Source organism: Neophocaena asiaeorientalis, unplaced genomic scaffold, assembly GCF_003031525.2.
Source record: "Neophocaena asiaeorientalis asiaeorientalis breed wild unplaced genomic scaffold, Neophocaena_asiaeorientalis_V1.1 scaffold597, whole genome shotgun sequence".
NCBI lineage: Eukaryota > Metazoa > Chordata > Mammalia > Artiodactyla > Phocoenidae > Neophocaena > Neophocaena asiaeorientalis.
Window position 1 is genome coordinate 1,359,721 of NW_020172664.1, and position 19,646 is coordinate 1,379,366.

General features: G+C 35.9%; 1 protein-coding gene across 10 annotated transcripts in view; it reads right to left on the reverse strand.

Moving 5' to 3' along the window:
- Positions 1-19,646, reverse strand: part of EXOC6 (exocyst complex component 6) — a 192,321-nt gene that overhangs the window by 127,651 nt on the left and 45,024 nt on the right. For all 10 annotated transcript variants that reach the window (XR_003002485.1, XM_024739500.1, XM_024739505.1 and 7 more), the window contains exons 6-8: positions 19,423-19,627; positions 6,938-7,090; positions 4,802-4,870 (exon numbers count right to left, since the gene is read on the reverse strand). Coding sequence is in view for 9 of the 10 variants with exons in the window: in XM_024739500.1 (XP_024595268.1) it covers positions 4,802-4,870; positions 6,938-7,090; positions 19,423-19,627 (427 nt within the window). In the remaining variant the exon portion in view is untranslated. The remainder of the gene's footprint in view (positions 1-4,801; positions 4,871-6,937; positions 7,091-19,422; positions 19,628-19,646) is intronic.

Genomic DNA, 19,646 nt, shown 5'->3' on the forward strand with positions numbered 1-19,646 from the left:
CAAAGATCCCTTGTCTCCTCCCACATTGTACCAAGGTTGGTCTACGTGACCAACAGAATGCAGGAGAAGTAAAAGTATGTTACTTCTGAGATTAAGTTATAAAAGGCATCATGGTTTTCATTTGGCCTCTCTCAGATCACTCACTTCTGGGGAAAGCCAGTTGCCACGTCATGAAGACTATCAGGCAGACTTGCAGACAGCCCATGCGGCAAGAAACTGAGACCTGCCAACAGCCACATCTGTTACACAGGTATAAAGATACAGTCTTTCCCAGAGGACTTAGTGCCTGTTGACATAAACTCCCAGATAAAGTATATAATGTGTCTGTATTAAAAACTGAGTGTTGTGTTAAAGAGTCAATTACTAAATGCAGCAAATCTTTATGAAATATCAGGTAAAATGGAAGGCACTGGGGAAAGAACAACAAACAACACTCATGGTCTCTTGCAGATCATACACATATAGAACAGGAATAATACAAAGTAACAGAAGTGCCTACTGGAACTCACTGTAGCACGGTGCCATAAAAGACAGAAAAATTGAGCACTATCAAAGCAAAAAATCATTCTTCTACACCAAACTCAAAACTTATAGGAGAACATCCAATTTAAAGGAGTTGTGAAAGAATAAAACTTCATGTGGGGCTTCCCTGGTGGCACAGTGGTTAAGAATCCACCTGCCAATGCAGGGGACACAGGTTCGAGCCCTCGTCCGGGAAGATCCCACGTGACGCGGAGCAACTAAGCCCATGCGCCACAACTACTGAAGCCCGTGTGCCTAGAGCCCGTGCTCCGCAACAAGAGAAGCCACCACAATGAGAAGCCCGTGCACCGCAACAAAGAGTAGCCCCTGCTTGCCTCAACTAGAGAAAGCCAACACACAGCAGCGAAGACCCAACACAGCCAAAAATAAATAAATAAAATAAATTTATAAAAACAAAACAAAACAAAAAAACAACTTCATGTGATTAGACAAAAGGAAGCCTAGTTTTCAATGTTACTACAGATAGCAGTGTAATCGTGATGGAACCTACCCTCTGTTTGCCTCAGGTATGAATGCAGTTAAATGTATATACTACCACCTCACATTGAAAAGAATCTATGAAGTTAAGGTAGCTTATAATCACACACATTGAAAAAACTATTTTATCAGAGACTAGACTAAAAGTATTATTGTTTTGATACTACACTATGATTTATTATAGCTTTAAAAAGAGAAATTCTTCTTAAAGGTCTATTCAATAAAGTTCAACACACTTGAAACGTCACTTACTTATCTGTAAAACAGCAAGTTTACATTGATATTGTGCTGTTAGATCACTTTCATCTCAGCTAGGAAGTGCTGAACTAGTCCTGTCTTTTAATAGAGGACTAAAAGAAAAAAGTTAACAAATAAAGATAGTTCTATTTGCTCTAATTAACATAATTACCATTCTTTTTTCAACTACATAAATAATCCAAACCTCAAAACTCCTTAAAAGTAAATGGCTTAAGAAGGCAGTGGGATGACATATTCAAAGCGCTGAAAGAAAAACCAAGAATTCTATATCCAACAAAACTACTCTTAAAAAGCAAAGGAGAGGGAATTCCCTGGTGGTCTAGTGGTTAGGACTCTGTGCTTTCACTGCCGAGGGCCCAGGTTCAATCCCTGGTTGCGGAACTAAGATCCCACAAGCTACACAGTGTGGCCAAAAAAAAATAAAAGGAAAAGAGAAATTAAGACACTCCCAGATAAACAAAACTGAGAGAATTTGACACTACCAGAACCTTCCCTAAAAGAAACACTAACAGGAGTACTTCAGGCAGAAACGCAAGGACACTAGACAGTAACTCTAATTCACATGAAGAAATAAAAAGTACCAGTAAAAGTAAATACAGAGGAAAATATAAAGACAGTATATGTGTATTTTTGTTTGTAACTCTTTTCTTCTAATTTAAAAAAACAACTGCATAAAGAATTATAAAACTGTGTCAATGGCTAATGTGTAAATATATAATTAGTATGAGAACAATAACACAAAGGAGAGGGATTAATGAGAACTAATTATACTGTTTTAAAATAAAGATGTTACTTGTAATTCCCAGGGCAAACACTAAGAAAATACTAAATATATAAATATGTGTGTGTGTGTGTGTGTGTGTGTGCGCATATAAATAAATGACAAGGGAATTAAAATGGTACATGAGAAAATATCTATTTGATGCAAAAGAAGGCAATAATGGAGAAAGAGAGGAACAAAAAAAAGACATCAGACATTAAAACAACCAGTAGATGTAAATCCTACCTTATCAGTTATTACATTAAATATAAATGAACTAAACAATCCAATCAATAGGAAGAGATCAGCAGACTGAACTGAAAAGAAAACAGATCCATCTATATGCTATCCTACAAGAGACACACTTTAGATTCAAAGACACAAAAAGGTCAAAAATAACATAATAAAAAAAAATACCAAAAAAAAAAAATATATATATACCATGCCAAGAGTAACCAAAAGAGCCTGAGTGCCTATACTAATATCAGCCAAAATAGAATTTAAGACAAAAAATATTACAAAGAAAGACATTTTATAGTGAAAAAAGGTCTTACTACAGAGACATAACAATTATAAACATATACACACATAACAACAAAGCCTCAAAAATATATGAAGCAAAACATGGCAGAACTAAGGAAGAACAGACAATTCAACAGTTATAGCTGGAGGCTTCAATAATCCCATTTTTAATAACAGACAAAACAAGCAAAAGATCAACAAGGATAAAGAAGATTTGAACACTATCATCAACTAAACCTAACTGATGGCTATAGAAAACACCACCCAAGAACAGCCAGATACACATTATTCTCAAGTATACATGAAACATTCTCCAGGATAAAGCATATGTTATGCCATAAAACAAGCCTCAATAAATTTAAAAGGACTGGAATCATACAAAGTATGATCTGTGACTACAGTGGGATTAAATTAGGAATCAATGACAGAAGAACTTTTGTTTGTGAACAGAAATTCACAAACATGGAAATTAAACACATTTCTAAATAACTAATGGGTTAAAGAAGAAATCACAGGAAATTAGAAAATACTTTGAGATAAATGGAAACAAAAACACAACACACCAAAACTCATGGAATGCAGCTAAAGCAGTGGTTAGAAGGAAATTTATAGCTTTAAATGTCTGTATTAAAAAAGAAGAAAGGGGGCTTCCCTGGTGGCCCAGTGGTTGGGAGTCCACCTGCCGATGCAGGGGACACAGGTTCGTGCCCCGGTCTGGGAAGATCCCACATGCCGTGGAGCGGCTGGGCCCGTGAGCTATAGCCGCTGAGCCTGCGCGTCCGGAGCAGAGGCCACAACAGTGAGAGGCCCGCGTACCACAAAAAAAAAAAGAAGAAAGGGACTTGCCTGGTGGCATAGTGGTTAAGAATATATCTGCCAGGACTTCCCTGGTGGCTCAGTGATTAAGAATCTGCCTGCCAATGCAGGGGACATGGGTTCGAGCCCTGGTCCAGGAAGATCCCACATGACACGGAGCAACTAAGCCCATGTGCCACAACTGAGCCTGCACTTTAGAGCCCGTGAGCCACAACTACTGAGCCCGTGCACCTAGAGCCCGTGCTCCGCAACAAGAGAAGCCACTGCAAGAAGCCCGCACACCGCAACGAAGAGTAGCCCCCGCTCGCCGCAACTAGAGAAAGCCCTCGTGCAGCAATGAAGACCCAATGCAGCCAAAAATAAATAAATAAATAAAATTAAAAAAAAAAAAAAAAGACTCCACCTGGTAACACAGGGGACATGGGTTAAATCCCTGATCCAGGAAGACCCCACATGCCACAGAGCAACTAAACCCGTGTGCTGCAACTACTGAGCCTGCGTGCCACAAATACCAAAGCCCACACACCTAGAGCCCGTGCTCCACAACAAGAGAAGCCACCGCAACGAGAAGCCCACACACCACAACAAAGAGTAGCCCCCACCTGTCACAACTAGAGAAAGCTCGTGAGCAGCAACAAAGATTCAACATTGCTAAAAATAAAATAAATAAAAAAGAAGACAGATCTCAATCAATAACTTAAACTTCTACCTATATGAAAGAAGTTGGACACAAAAGGCCACATATAGTATGATTCCGTTTATACGAAATATCCGGAATAGGCAAATCCATAGAGACAGAAAGTAAATTAATGGTTGTCAGGGACTGGGGGGAGGGGAGAATAAGGAGTGACTGCTAACAGGTAAGAGGTTTCTTTTTATAGCAATAAAATGTTCTGGAATTAGTTGTAATGGTTGCACATCCTTGTGAATTATACTAAAACCACTGAACTGTATACTTTAAAAGGGTAAAATTTTGGGTATATGAATTATATCAGAATAGTGCGATTATGTTTTTTAAAAAGATAATTGTTTAACCAAAACTAAAAACAATGTAGTGTGGGGTAAACAAATGTAGAAGAAACATACTTAAAAGTAACTGTGATACAACAGTACAAAGGCAAGAAGGGAGAAATGTAAGGTTCTTTTAACATACATGAAAAGTATACTTGAAAGTGTACCACGATTAAGTTAAAGAAAAAAATAAATGCCTTACACACAGTGGATATTTCACAAGTAAATATTGCATGAAGGTTTAGAGCTCAATGAGTTTGTGGTCAGCCTTTAGAAAAGCAGGCCTAAAATGCATACCTGTCTTTTTAATAATACAAATATACACACACAAATGTGTATACACACATATGTATACACACACAGACATATATATATATATATATATATCCATGCACATATACAAAAGATACTTACCAGAACAGAATAAATGTGCAAACATCGGTAAACAGGGGAAAAATCAACAAGATCCTGAACAGTTAAGACCTGAAAAATAAAACCATTTTTTAAAAATTATAGGTCAAACTACTAGTCTACTGTTGAATAATATAAAGTTAGACAAGGAGATTCATGGACTTCGTATTATAACATTTATCAACTATAAAAAGCACACACTATAAACACAATGCCTATTTTGTTTTGGCATTTGTTTAGTAATTCATTCTGCATATATTTATCATCATTGTTGACTATTTTAGATTATAAGGTAATAAAGGGGAGAGACTGTATATCTTTATCATGCTTGATAGATTACCAGAAAATTGCTATGGATAACTAGATACATCATTATTGCTTCTGGTAAAGATGGTGTACAAATGTATGATTTACCTATAGATGAAGTTCCTTCTCTTATGCATGACTTATAATTATTTCATCAAATTGAAGAAATCATCATTATTATTTTATGGAACACTAACAAAGAAAAAAAACACTACCACTTGAAACTGTAGCATCATCAATTTTAAGATGTTTCCTGATTCTGAGATGTTAATAATATTTTTTTAAAGTACACCTTACAATTAAAGAAACAGTAATATAAAGTTCCCCAAACTTGAGAAATAAACTCTTTTTAAAGGAACACATTTCTATTCTCATGAAACCTCTGAGTGAACTTAAATTATTTTTATTATAGAGTTACTTATTTGGGAAAATGATAGAAACAAAATGTAGTAATAATTAAATAGATCGTAAAGAACAGGGAAACAACCAAGTTTCTCTTAGAGTATGGATTTGGGTGTCGGGCCTGACGGCAATGTCCCCAGCAATTAAAGATATACAAAACAGACTACGTAAAATTGAGACACGAAGACTAGATGGTCCATTTTTACCATTCTGAATCTCAAGGGAGAAAAGACTTTCAGAGATTCTCTGAATATTGATTAAGAAAGAGCAAAAAAGTAGATTTCAAAAACATTTATTTCATTTCAAGGGACTAATCAGGCCACATTAATTCCACATTAGAAAGACATTAAACTATTTAAGGCTGTTTATTTATCTGTATATCAGACATCTACTATATATGCAAACATAAATGTGTATACATACATATATACATATTAACATACATATACGTACACACACATATATATACACACACACACTCACAAATACATACAGACTCACTCATCCTCAGGCATATAATGCAAATGTACATACTGAACACTCAGTGGTTCCCCCAAACACAGAGAAGCCATGGACACATATTTATATGGTTCCTTTTTAATCAATCAATTAAAAGTTCTTACTACACCCCAACAGTGTCCTTAGAAAAAGAATTTAAACTCTCACTGACAAGGCAAAACTTATAAACAAGTGGGAATACTAGACTCCTTATGGTATTAACTAAATTCAAAAGGAATTCAACGGAAAAGATAAAAAGTAGGCTCAACAGAAGACTTCGTGGAGGGAACAAAAGAAGCACTAGGACTAGGAATGAATTTGAATGAAGAGGATAAAAGAAAGCAAATATTTAGGACAATTTCAAGGTTTCTAGACTTAGTAAAACTTTTTTAAGAAATTGAAAACTTAACTTTAATCATATTAAAATTATTTTGTAGTATCTCAGCACCAGCCGAAGGAAAAAAAGGTAGGCTATCCAGAATTAGTCTAAATGGCAAGGTTAAGCCATCATGCAATTAAATGTCTGCCACAGGTAATTAAATTATCAGTGATCACTACAAAAATAGCATTAAATTTACACTTTTACTGCTAATTATGGCAGAAAACCTAGGTTCAACTATCTGCAGCTTACAAATATAATCTACAATATATCTTGCTTATCTGTCAATTATTCAGTCTAACATTTCAGACAACTCCTTTGCCCTAATAGCTCATTACAAACTGATCTACGTAAATTCAGTTTCCACATGGCAAGACTGAGTGTCACACAGACAACATTACAACTCAAGAGATAAAAGATATCCAATAATAGATGAGGGAGGGAGGAAGGAAAGAAAGGAAAAAAGGAAGAAAAGAAAGGAAGGAAGGAAGAAACAAAGATAGAAACAAAAAAAGATACAAAGAAAGAAAGAGAAAGAAACAAATTCCCATCACCTCCTCTTCATTCTCATCCTCTTCCTCAAATACAGGTTTCAATACAATTTCATTCCTTTCTTCTGGAATTCTATCATTTATATATATAGTCTTCCCAAATTTTACATTATTTTGCTTCTGCAGAATAACACTGAAGAGTTTCTGCTGCTGTGCCTATTTGGGAAAAAGAAAAATTAAGTTTATTTGAAAAATTATTGTAGTCAAAATTGGTTCAAGAAATTATTCATATTTTCTCATCTTTTTAATGTCTGTAGGTATAGGATCTGGAATGATGTCCCATTTTTGTTCATGATTTGCACCCTCCTTTTTTCAACAGTCTTGCAGGGGTTATCAATTTTATCTGAAAAGACTAAGAACCAACTTTTGTCTTTGTTGATACTCCCTTTTGTATTTTGTTTTCTATTATATTGATTTCTACTCTTGATTATCTGCTTCTAGTTTCTTTTTTTCAATTTTATTTTATTGTGGTAAGCACTAACATGAGATCTACCCTCAAATTTTTAAGTGTACATACATATTACATTATTAATATGTATATCAATAATTTAATACATTATTGTTGATAGGTATAATACTGATATTTATAGAAGACCTCTAGAGTTTGTTCATCATTTTTTTTTTTTTGGCCGCACTGTGCAGCTTGTGTGATCTTAGTTCCCCGACCAGGGACAGAACTGGGCCCACGGCAGTGAAAGCTCAGAGTTCTAACTGAGACAGCCCTAGGACCTGGGACCCTTTGCTTCAATGCTGCAAAACTTGCACCTGGATGAACCTCTCCTCCAGCAACAAAATACAAAGAAACTATAAGGGACTAAAAATAACTGGATGCATGCACAGTTGGGGCAAACTGTGGACAAAAGATACAAAGGGACCAAAAAACCCCACTGCCACTTTTTAAGAGCCCAGAGCAAAAGCAGGGTACTGTGCATGCCCTCTACACATTAGGCCACCTAAAGGGTGGGCAAAACACCTAAGTCACCCCTCCAGCCTGACCCATGGACACATCCCTACCCTCACCCCATATAAGGAACAAGCTCACCCCTCCTCAGGGAGTAAGCAAGCAAGGGAACCTGTTGTCTGTTCTCACTCCCCCCCTGCTGCAGCAGGGGCCCCAAAAAAGCCTTGGCTGAATTTCTTGTCTGGCCTCTAGTCAATTTCTACTGATTAGGGAAGGCCAAGAACCCTGGTAGGTATCACTAACCACTGGACTGCCAAGGAATTCCCTAGAGCTTGTTCATCTATACTGAAACTTTATGTCTGTTGATTAGTAACTCCTCACTTCCCCCTGGTAACCACCATCCCACTCTTTGATTCTATGAATTTGACTAACTTAGATAGCTGATAATTTCCTTTTTAAAGACTGGATAGTATTCCATTACAGGTACATACCACATTTTCTTAATCCATTCATTTGTCAATGGATATTTACATTGTTTCCACATCTTAGATATTGTGAATAATGCTGCAAAGAGCAGGGGAGTGCTAATATTCGTCAAGACCCCGATTTCAGGTTTTTTGGATAAATACCCATAGTAGAACATATGATAGCTCCATTGTTAACTTTTTTTTTAATTAGTTGATTTAATTTTTTTTGGTTGCGTTGGGTCTTCATTGCTGCGCATGGACTTGCTCTAGTTGTGGCGAGCAGTGCTCTTGGATGCGGTGCTCGGGCTTCTCACTGTGGTGGCCTCTCTTGTTGCGGAGCGCAGGCTCTAGGCACGTGGGCTTCAGTAGTTGTGGCATGCAGGCTCAGTAGTTGTGGTTCGTGAGCTCTAGAGCGCAGGATTAGCAGTTGTGGCACACGGGCTTAGTTGCTTTGTGGCATGTGGGATCTTCCTGGACCAGGGCTCAAACCCATGTCCCCTGCATTGGCAGGCAGATTCTTAACCACTGCGCCACCAGGGAAGTCCCCATTGTTAACTTTTTGAGGAACCTCCATACTGTTTTCCATAGCAGCTACACCATAATGTATTCCTGCCAACATTTTGCAAGAGTTCTAATTTCTCTACATCCTTACCAACACTTGCTATCTTTTGTTTTTTTGATAATAGCCATCTTGATAGGTGTAAAGTGACATCCCATTGTGATTTTGATTTGCATTTCCCTAATGGTTAATAAAGTTTAGCATCTTTTCATATATCTGTTGGCCACTTTTATGTCTCCTTTGGAGAAATGTCTTTTCAAATCCCTAGCTCACTTTTTAATCAGGTGATTAGTTTTGTTTTGTTTTTTGCTATTAAGTTGTATGATTTCCTTACATATTTGGGAGACTAACCCCTAATCAGATATACAGTTTGCAAGTATTTTCTTCCATTCCGTAGGTTGTCTTTTCACTCTGTTTCCTTTGCTATGCAGAAGCTTTTGAGTTAGATGTAATTCCACTTATTTTTGTTTATGTTGCCTGTGCTTTTTGTGTCACATCAATACTTCTACTTTCATTGAGTTTAACTTGCTACTGTTTCTCTAATTTCTTGAAATGGATACTTAGGATCATTGATTTCTGCCTTTCTTTCCTAATTTATAAATTTAAGCCTACAAATTTCCCTTAAATTTGACTTTTATCATATCCTACAAGTTTTTCATATATCACATTTTCATTATAGTTCAAAATATTTTCTGGTTTCAAATGAGTTTCTTCTTTGACCCATGGGTTATTTAGAATTTTATTTCTTAATTTCCAAATATATAGGGATTTTCTACTTATCTATTTATTACCAGTTTCAGGAATAATTCCAATGTGGCCAGATAATATGTTCTGTATTATTTCAATCCTTTGAAATGTATTGACATTTCCTCTATGGACCAAAACATAATCAATTTTGATAAATGTTCTTTAAAAATGTATATTCTGGGGCTTCCCTGGTGGTGCAGTGGTTGAGAGTCTGCCTGCCAATGCAGGGGACATGGGTTCGTGCCCCAGTCCGGGAAGATCCCACATGCTGCAGGGCGGCTGGGCCCGTGAGCCATGGCCGCTGAGCCTGCACATCCGGAGCCTGTGCTCCGCAACGGGAGAGGCCACAACAGTGAGAGGCCCGCGTACCGAAAAAAAAAAAAATGTATATTCTGAAATCAAGAGATACAGTGTTACATGTGTCAATTAGGTCAAAGTTGCTAATCATTATTTTAAAGGACTAAATCCTTACTATATCTATTGGCTCTAGTAGTTACTGAGAGGAGTGTTGAAATCTATTATGATTGTCAAGATGTCTATTTCTCCTTTTAATTCTGACAATTTTTGCCTTTATATATTTTGAGACTATGTTATTAGATAGAAATAAATTTAGAATTGTTTATTTTCCTGATGAACTGAACCTTTTATCACTATGAAATGTTACTCTTTCTTAAGCTTTTTGTCTTAAAGCCTACTTTAATATTAATGTACATACATCAGCTTTCTCTTGGTTAATCTTTTCATGATACAACTCTTCCATCCTTTTGCTTTCAACCTCTCTATATGTTTATATGTAAGATATGTCTTCTGAAAGCAGCATAATTTAACAGTTTTTAAAACTCATATCAATTCCCCTCCCAACTTAAGTATGGTTGTTGTTTCACACTGTTAATTCTATACATACATAAACCTTATAAGATGATTTTGTTTCATACAGCCAATAGATATGTAGTTTTATCCCAAATAGTTGCCCTTTCTATTTACTTCTGCATCTCTGGCCTTCTAACTGGGATGATTTTATGTCTGAAAACACTAATATTTCCTTTAGTGCAGGTCTGCTAAAAAAAATTCTCTAGGTTTTTATTTATCTGAAAAATACCTTCCTTTCACCTTCATTTCTAAAAGATTTTAGCTAGGTACAGAATTCTAGGTTGACACATAAGGCTTATCAGCACTTCAGATATACTTTTCACTGTGTTTTGGCTTCCACTGATTCTGCTGAGAAGTCAGCTATTGACTGATGTTATTATTGTCCTTTTGAAGATAATACATTTTTTCCTCTGGCTGTTTTAAATTTTTTCTTTGTTAGTTTTCAGTATTTTACTATTATATGCCTAAATATGGGTTTGTATTTCTTCTGCTTAGAATTCATAGCACTTTTGTGGCTTCAAGGTCTGTCCATATTTTTTATGCCCTATTCTCTCTTTTCTCCTTCTGGGACTATAATTACATATACATTAAACCTTTTCACCTTACCCCATGTGTCTAAACTCTTTCCTGTACTTTCCATTCTTTTGTCTTTCTGAGCTTCAATTTGGATATTTTCCTCTGACCCATCTTCTGGTTCATTAATTCTTTCTTCAGCTGTGTCTAATATGTTCTGCCTCCTATACGATGAGTTCTTAATTTGTTAATATATTTTCAGTTTTAGAATCTCCAGATGATTCGTTTTATGGTTTCCAATGATCTCCAAATTCTCAATCTTGCCTTATAATTCCTTGAATACACTGGGTTGGTCAAAAAGTTCATTTGGGTTTTTCCATAACATCTTATGGAAAAACCCGAAGGAACTTTCTGGCCACGCCAATATTAATTAATTAATATTAAAGTCTATGTCTAATAGTTCCATTATTTAGACTTTGTTTTGCATCCTAGAGTTAAGCTTTATATCAATTACCAATGAGTATACTCCTCTTCCTTTGAGTGATTCAGGTCAAATAATGATTCAATTATTTTAATGACCTTTGGTTTGGAGCACTGTCAAGGTTTTACAAAACAATTACCACTAGTTGTTTTTTAAGAGGAAAACCAAATACATTAATTTAAAAACACTAGAAAAATTTAAAAGATATGATACATACAGGAACATACATAAAATATGCTGCCTTAACTCCAATGGATTATTTGTAGAGAAAAATGTCTACTAACCTCACAGAAGGAACTATGGTATCAAGCTGCAAGCTTATTTTACTTTCCACAGAAAATGACCACAGCTTGTGAAGACTAGGAATGCAGAAGCTGTTATCCCACAACTGACTTAATTATTGACAAAAATGAACATTTATACAGATTAATAAGTTGAGAAGCCTTGTATTTTTTTTACGCATTTTAGTGATACTTCACTATCAGAACTTTATTATCAGAGATTGAAAAAAACATAGGCTTAATTCCAGGATTTTAATGTCCTTACATAATGCATACTAGTGGAACATTCCCTCTGTTGTGATAGGTCAGATTGTAGCTACTCTGTTCTGTTAGCATGTAGAAAGTTTACCCACTGCCTCTTTAGGGTGAATTTTCTCTGAAGAATACACTACTGCTAATCAGACCTTTCTAATCCCAAGTAATCAGACAACGCAAACCACAGAAATCTAGCTCTGCCCTCACCTAGACCTAAAGGCTGGCTCCAGAGGCTTGTGCTTAAGAAAATCATTATCCCTTCTCCTCCATTACCATTATTAACCTACTCACTGAAAAAAAAATCAGAATTCCCTTTCTCCCTCTGTGCCCAAACTTATTTTGTCTATGATTTTTGGTTTTCAGAGTAAAAAATTATTTATTTAGAACACTGCTTCCAAACAGTGTTATGTACAAAACTAACATTTCACACATTATCAATAGATACTCCTTGAAAAAAGGGTTCTATGCTTAAATAAGTAAGATAAATATTACATACTTTACCTCCCTTCCAGGGGATTTACAATTCATAAGAAATATGTTTAACTTTATTTAACCCAAGTTTCCAAAACTTATTTGACCATTTAGTCCCATTTTCCCCTAAAGAACACTATTAAAATGTGTGCCAGGGGATATAATATGAAAATGTTAACTGAGACTATGAACTTTAGGTATTTAATGACTAATTAAGCATCACACTACTCATAGTGGATTCATCTATCACATTAGAATGAGGAAAAAAAAACCCAATACAAATGAAAGTCTGCCTTTTACTTTAAAAAATTCTCCCTAGAGAAGCTAAAGCTCAGCTCTAAATTCCTTCAAAAAAAAAACTTTTTGTACATCTCATGCTAGGCACAGTGCTAGATCTCAGGAAGGTAAAAATAAATAGGATATATCCCCTCACTTTAAAAACTCACTGTCCAGTTAAAAACACAAAATATGCAATTATAATGTAGTGTGAAAAGTACAACAGACATATGCACTGAGGAGGAAGAGACCATCTCTTGCTAGTAGTAGTGAGACAGAGGAAGGTAGATTTTACAGATGAAGTGATACTTAAGTCAGCTTTTGGGGGGGGAAAAAAGCAGTAATTCATCAGACTGGAAAATTTAGAAGAATGGAAGGCATTCTAGGTAGAGGAAACAACCAGTGTAGTCAAAAGTTTATGAGATGTGTACTTCTGTAGCACACAGGAAGAGGGAGTATCCAGAGATGACGCTTTTGTTTCATGCTGAGGAATCTGAGCTTAGGTAAAGAGTAACTGGGAATCACTGAAGAGTGACTGATGTGGTTAAAGTTGAATTTTAGGATAATAAGCAAAAGGAGAAAATACTAGAGATAAGAAGAATAATTAATTTGATATAACAACAGTCCGGGTATGTACAGCAGAGGATACAGAACCTACAGATAGTTACTAAGTAGGACTTTGTAACAAACTACATAGAGTATAAATACTCCTGAAAAGTCTAAAGTACTCCCCAGTTTCTGACTTGTGAAAATAGGAGATACTGCTATCTGAGATAGGAAATACAGAAAACACAGATTTAGTGAGAAGATAATGAGGTTACTTTCAGAAATGCTAAGTTTGAAGTTCCTATAGGACATTCAAGTGAATATATAACAAGCAAATCCATAAATGGGACATGAGATCATAGAATTAAACACAAGATACAGAGAACCTCCAAGGGAGGGAGCTACTTAGCAAAGTACAAGGTTTCCATTTATGTCACCTAAGGAGATTCCAGAACCAAACTGTGATTCTGACAAAGTGATGACACTTTATGAGAAACTCCAGAAGGCTTCCAATGCTCAAAAAAACCCACAAGATATTAAATGGGTGCAAGAAGGGAAACCAAAATTGAACAAAGCACAAATTTTCTTATCAGATCTTAAGGACTCTAGTTGTTCCACCAGAAGAAAACTCTCTAACCTCTCAGTTTTGTGGGAGACACCTTCTAAAGGAAATATTGTAAGGAAAAAATCCCTATAGACAGATGATTAAGAAAGGTTTCTGTATAAAACATCTGTCTTTTGGTTGCAGAGGTAGGGAGCGTGATTGTTTATACAAAAAAAAAAATAGTGGTGAACCAGGAAGAGTCTATTCCTGCCCAGCAAGAAATTATCATAAACCTTAAGTCCTAGAGCCCATGATTTGGTGGACTGCCTAGGTAGAAAAAGTCCAAAACCAGTCTACAAAAAACAGGTCAGAGAGAATAAATTTAATAATGAAACTCTTAATTAAAATGTATAATGGAACATGAACTTTAAACTACTGTTCACATCTTCACACTGAAAAATCTTCCATGTGATTATGTTTTTTATCCCCATGGCATACACATAATTCCTTGTCCAGATGTAGGAGAAAAAGTACTGAAAACAAGAAGGCAAGATACTGAAGGCAAGAACATAAAGTTGAAGAGCTCACCAGTGGCAAAGAACATTCACTGATCAGAGGCAATCACTCAGGAAGACTTAAGATCCTGAGAATAATGGGAGGTGCTATGGGAAGAATCAATTGCTTCTCTGACTCCCATTTTAGCATAAATTGTACCAGCAGTCCTGTGAGCATCTTGAATTGTTGAAGTGTCAGCAGTGGAGGAGAAGGATGATCTCTTCAGAGGAAAACTATGAAATCCCACACTTTATTCTACCTTAACAGCGAGTTAATATCCAATCTTTTGGTTCTACCGGGGCTTTCTTAACCTATATAGTTCTCTGGAATAATCATATTACCTAGATTCAAAATCTCTGGATTCTTTTCCTGAACTTGGCTTCAAATATTACTCTCTTACACTTTCTTAATATTTATTTTTTCCAGGCTACTAATGTGATGTTCAAACTCTAACTCGCTGGCCTACATTTCTACTATTTCTGTTCCTATAACACCACCCACAACTAACCATACTCCCCCCATCCCAATGGTAGGGAAAATAGCCCCAGGCCTAGCTTTCATAGAAAGGAGAGGCAAAAAGTGTGGTTTAAATTCTGCTTAGTAGCTTCTTCTTATTTACAGCAAATAAAGATATTTTGGGGAATTTCCTGGAGGTCCAGTGGTTAATACTCAGTACTCTCACTACCAGGGCCTGGGTTTGATCCCTGGTCAGGGAACTAAGATCCCACAAGCTACTCAGCGTGGCCAAAAAACAAAAAACAACAACAACAAAAAGAATTTTTGTCAACCAAGTATTTAACTAATCTTAACAAGAGATAACTATCAAAATAATTTGAAAATCAAATCTGCTATATGGAGAAAAGGAAACCCTCATTAACTGTTGATGGGAAAGTAAATTGATACATCCGCTGTGGAAAACAGTATGGAGGTTTCCCAAAAAACTAAAAAATAGAGCTACCCTATGACCCAGCAATTCCACTCCTGGGTATACATCCAAAAGCAAAAACAAAAACACTAATTAGAAATGATACATAAACCCCAATGTTCATAGCAGCATTATTTACAATTCCCAAGATATGAAAGTAACCTAAGTGTCCAATACACAGATGAATGGATAAAGAAGATGTGAGATATAGATGCACACACACACACACACACACACACACACACACACACACACACACACACACACACACACACACACACACACACAATGCAATACTACTCAACCATAAAAAAGAATGAAATTTTGCCATTTGCAGCAACATGAATGGACTTGGAGGGCATTATGCTAAGTGAAAGAATTCAGAGAAAGACAAATACTGTATGATACCACTTACACATAGAATCTAAAAAATACAACAAACTAATGAATATAACAAAAAAGAAGCAGATTCACAGATATAGAGAACAAACTAGTGGTTACCAGTGGGGAGAGGGAAGAGGGAGGGGCAATATAGGGGTATGGGATTAAGAGGTACAAACTATTAGGTATAAAATAAGCTACAAGGACATATTGTACAACATGTGGAATAGAGCCAATACTTTAAAGTAACTATAAATGAAGTATAACCTTTAAAAATTGTGAATCACTATATTGTAAACCTGTAACTTATATAACATTGTACATCAACTATACTTCAATAAAAAACTTAAAATTTAAAAAATAATAATAAAACAATGAGAAAAGTAAAAAAAAGAAAAGAAAGAAAAGAAAATCTGCTATAGTCCATCTACAGGTAAGAAACACTTAACTACAAATTTTTTTAAAAATGAGACAACTTTTAAAAAACATTATCGTATATCCTCACAAGTCCTACATTATTGTACATTGTTTTCATTTTTTAAAGTAAATTCATCCTGGTAAAGAATTTTCAAACTCAATGCATCTTCAAAGTAAAACAATCTATTAACAAGGCAAATTAACATAGAATATAATACTGTGTAAAGCTGAAACAATTAATAGAAATATAATGGAGATTATCTGATTTATAGGCAATCCTTTAAAAGTTAAAATAGGAAGAAACTTCATATACTGAATTTTAATTTCCTCTGCTGTGGCAATAATCTGATACAGACATATTTCTTTAATTAGAAAAATGAACAGACAACCTAATCAAAAAATGGCCAGAAGACCTAAACAGACATTTCTCCAAAGAAGACATACAGATGGCCAATAGGCACATGAAAAGATGCTCAACACTGCTAATTATTAGAGAAATGCAAATCAAAACTACAATGAGGTATCACCTCACACCAGTCAGAACGGCCATCATTAAAAAGTCTACAAATGATAAATGCTGGAGAGGGTGTAGAGAAAAGGGAACCCTCCTACACCGTTGGTGGGAACATAAATTGATACAGCCACTATGGAAAAAAAAGTATGGAGGTTCCTTAAAAAACTAAAAATAGAGTTGCCATAACATCCAGCAATCCCATACCTGGGCCATATCCACAGAAAACTCTTAATTCGAAAAGATACATGCACCCCAATGTTCACAGCAGCACTGTTTATGATAGCAAAGACATGGAAGCAATCTAAATTTACATCAACAGATGAAGGGATAAAGAACATGTGGTGTATATATATAATGGAATACTACTCAGCCATAAAAAGAATGAATTAATTCTATTTGCAGCAACATGGATGGACCTAGAGATTATCACACTAAGTGAAGAAAGTAAGAAAGAGACAAATACCATACAACATCACTTATAAGTGGAATATAAAATATGATACAAATGAATTTATTTACAAAACAGAAACAGACTCATAAACACAGAAAACAAACTGAGAGTTACCAAAGGGGAAGGGGGTGGGGGAGAGATAAATTAGGAGCTTGGAATTAGCAGGTACAAACTACTATATATAACATAGATAAACAACAAGGTCCTACTGTTTAGCACAGGGAACTGTATTCAATATACTGTAATAAACCATAATGGAAAAAAAACACGAAAAAGAATATATATACGTATAACTAAATCACTTTGCTGTAAACCAGAAACACAACACTGTAAACCAACGACACTTCAATTTAAAAAAAAGAAAACAGAGGGACTTCCCAGGTGGCAATTTAAAAAAAAGGAAAACAGAGGGACTTCCCAGAAACACAACACTGTAAACCAACGACGCTTCAATTTAAAAAAAAAGAAAACAGAGGGACTTCCCAGGTGGCACAGTGCATAAGACTCCACTCTCCCAATGCAGGGGGCCCAGGTTCAATCCCTAGTCAGGGAACTAGATCCCACATGCATGCCGCAACTCAGAGTTCACATGCCACAACTAAGGAGCCCGCCTGCCGCAACTAAGGAGCCCTGGAGCCGCAGCTAAGGAGCCCACCTACCACAACTAAGACCCAGTGCAACCAAATAAATAAATAATTAATTTAAATTTTTTTAAAAAAGAAAACAAAAGCTTCTCTAAAGTAGTCTGTAATACTTGAGAAAAAATCAGGAGTTAGAAAGCATGATGAACACAGCTTTATTTCTATGACATTGTGATTACTACTGGGGGGTTTTAAAAGCAAACTCTTATAAGTTTTAATTCATTTAAATAATTTTAAAACTTTCTATTGGGCTTTCCTGGTGGCACAGTGGTTGGGAGTCCACCTGCCGGTGCAGGGGACGCGGGTTCGTGTCCCAGTCTGGGAGGATCCCACATGCCGCGGAGCGGCTGGGCCCGTGAGCCATGGCCGCTAAGCCTGCGCGTCCGGAGTTTGTGCTCCGCAGCGGGAGAGGCCACAGCAGTGAGAGGCCCGCGTACCGCAAAAACAAACAAACAAACAAACAACTTTTTATTACTGAAAATTTCAAATACAAAGTAAACAGATAAATATAATGAACTCAAGTTCACATCACCTATCTTCAACAGTTAATGTTTATACATCCTTGTTTCATCTATGTCTTTACCTACTCACTCCACAAACACCCCATGCATTGTTTACAATTTTTTTTCAGATAAGACTTACATACATTAAAATATACAGATCTTAACTATACAATTTTGACAAGCGGATATACTTTGTCACGGTATAGAACACTTCCATCTCCCCAGAAAGTTCCCTTGTGTCCGTTCCCAGGCAATCTCCCCACCCAGTGGCAGCTACTCTGTTGATTTTTTTTTTTTTATCCTTAAATTAGTTTTGCCTGCTTTAGAATTGCATGCAAATAGATATAAGTGTGTGCTTTTCTGTGTCCAGCTTCTGTAGCTCAGCATAATGTCTGGGCGAAATTCATTCCTTCTTATTGCTAAGTAATATTCTATTGCATGAGTATAGCACAATTTGTGTATCCATTCTCCTTTTGATGTCCATTTGGTTTGTTTCCAGTTTCTGGCTAGTTGTGAACAAAGCTGCTGAGCATGGAGCATCGTGAGGATGCGCTTTCATTTCTCACTGGTAAATACCTAGGAGAGTAACTGCCGACTCAAAAGGTAGGTACATTAATTTTATAACTGCCAAATATTCTCCCATTGTTTGCCTTTTTGTTACTGAGCTGTAGGAGTTAATTCAAAGATAATACTTTCAAGTTGCTTTAAAAAGAGAACAATTTATAACCTTAGCATAAAAGGGCTCCCACTTGCCTCTGTGGCTGCCTCTTTTTAGCTAATTTTATACCAAATTTGCTGAGAAGTTAAGGTGATACTACATACATGGGGAAGATTGCTGAGAGATCAGTTGGTGAATCAAGTTAGACCAACTTTACTTAATTAAATAATTAATTAAATAAGGAAAAACTGCAAACAAAAGAAGAAATGCTGATGAAATCCATTCTAAACAAGAATAAGGAAAGCTAAGAAAAGGCTAAAACTAAACAAAAACAAGTATTTTATGTAAGTAGAAAAAGTAAACTTTGGGTATATTCTATAACCTAGATTATTAACTAACATTAAATTATAAGTCTCCTTTTTAAGAATGTATGTGTAAAACTGAGTCACTCTGCTGTACAGCAGAGATTGGCACAACACTGTAAATCAATTATACTTCAATAAACAAATAAAATTCTACTTTTTAGTCTCACCTGTTTCATTGCTGTTTCACCTATTTTGTCAGAATGTTTGCGAATGCTTTCCAAAAAGTCTTTGAGATCAGACATGGAGATTTCTTTAATATCTTCACGGAGCTTAGGAAGATTTTCTATCATTAGCTGACAAAACCGGTATTGACTAACCCGGGGAAAATACACATTCTCTAATTGTTCCATAGTTTTTAGAGCAGAATAATACCTGTGAGAAGTTAAAAAGA